General features: G+C 50.0%; 1 protein-coding gene across 1 annotated transcript in view; it reads right to left on the bottom strand.

The window, feature by feature from the left end:
• Positions 1-290, bottom strand: part of si:dkey-215k6.1 (transmembrane protein 132C) — a 92,883-nt gene extending 92,593 nt beyond the window's left edge. The window contains exon 1 of the mRNA XM_062543867.1: positions 160-290. Coding sequence (XP_062399851.1) covers positions 160-290 — 131 coding nt within the window. The remainder of the gene's footprint in view (positions 1-159) is intronic.
• Positions 291-650: the final 360 nt, after the last annotated feature.

Genomic DNA, 650 nt, shown 5'->3' with positions numbered 1-650 from the left:
ACAAATAAACCACTTTAGAATTGGAGTGTGGCGCAATTTGTCATCGTCCCTTCTCGCCACCACGGCAGCTGACGGCTAAAAAATTCGAGACCCATCTCTCCGCGCGCCACCATATTTGGCCCGGCCCGTGTGAACGGATTTGCCTAAGAGGCTCCCCGCCTTGATGCTCGGAGCTTCCCAAGCGTGGCGGGGACGGCACGGAACAGCACACCCGATGAGGTGCGACTCACAGAGGCGCTCGAGGGCCTTCCGCGGGCCACCGTCAAATAGCGGCCCGCCGCGTATTGCATTTTTTCGTTTCGCCCAAAGGAGCCAGTGGCCATGTCTGTTTACTTTCCAGGAGATGGTGGCAAAAGAAAACCAGAGGGGGATAAAAGAGACAAAAAATCCCCCAAAGAACACAATGGAATGGAAAAACAAATCAGAGGAGTTGCAACTGAAAAGCTTAGCCATTTGGGTCTATACTCTTAAGCAGTATCTAGGATATCATGCAGAGAACTGAGAAAGTAACAGTTGAGCAGCACTCGGCTTTGGCTCGATCCCAATAAGAGGAGAAAGAAGGGACGCATTTGAACAATAACAACAATCATGCGACTGAGATCAAATCTGACTTGAAAACAAGCAGCAAGCTAAATTTATGGTGATGATGC

Source organism: Sardina pilchardus, chromosome 8 (genome assembly GCF_963854185.1).
Source record: "Sardina pilchardus chromosome 8, fSarPil1.1, whole genome shotgun sequence".
Lineage (NCBI taxonomy): Eukaryota > Metazoa > Chordata > Actinopteri > Clupeiformes > Clupeidae > Sardina > Sardina pilchardus.
The sequence above is the reverse complement of the archived record's forward strand: the minus strand, read 5'-3'. Positions and strand labels throughout refer to the sequence as shown.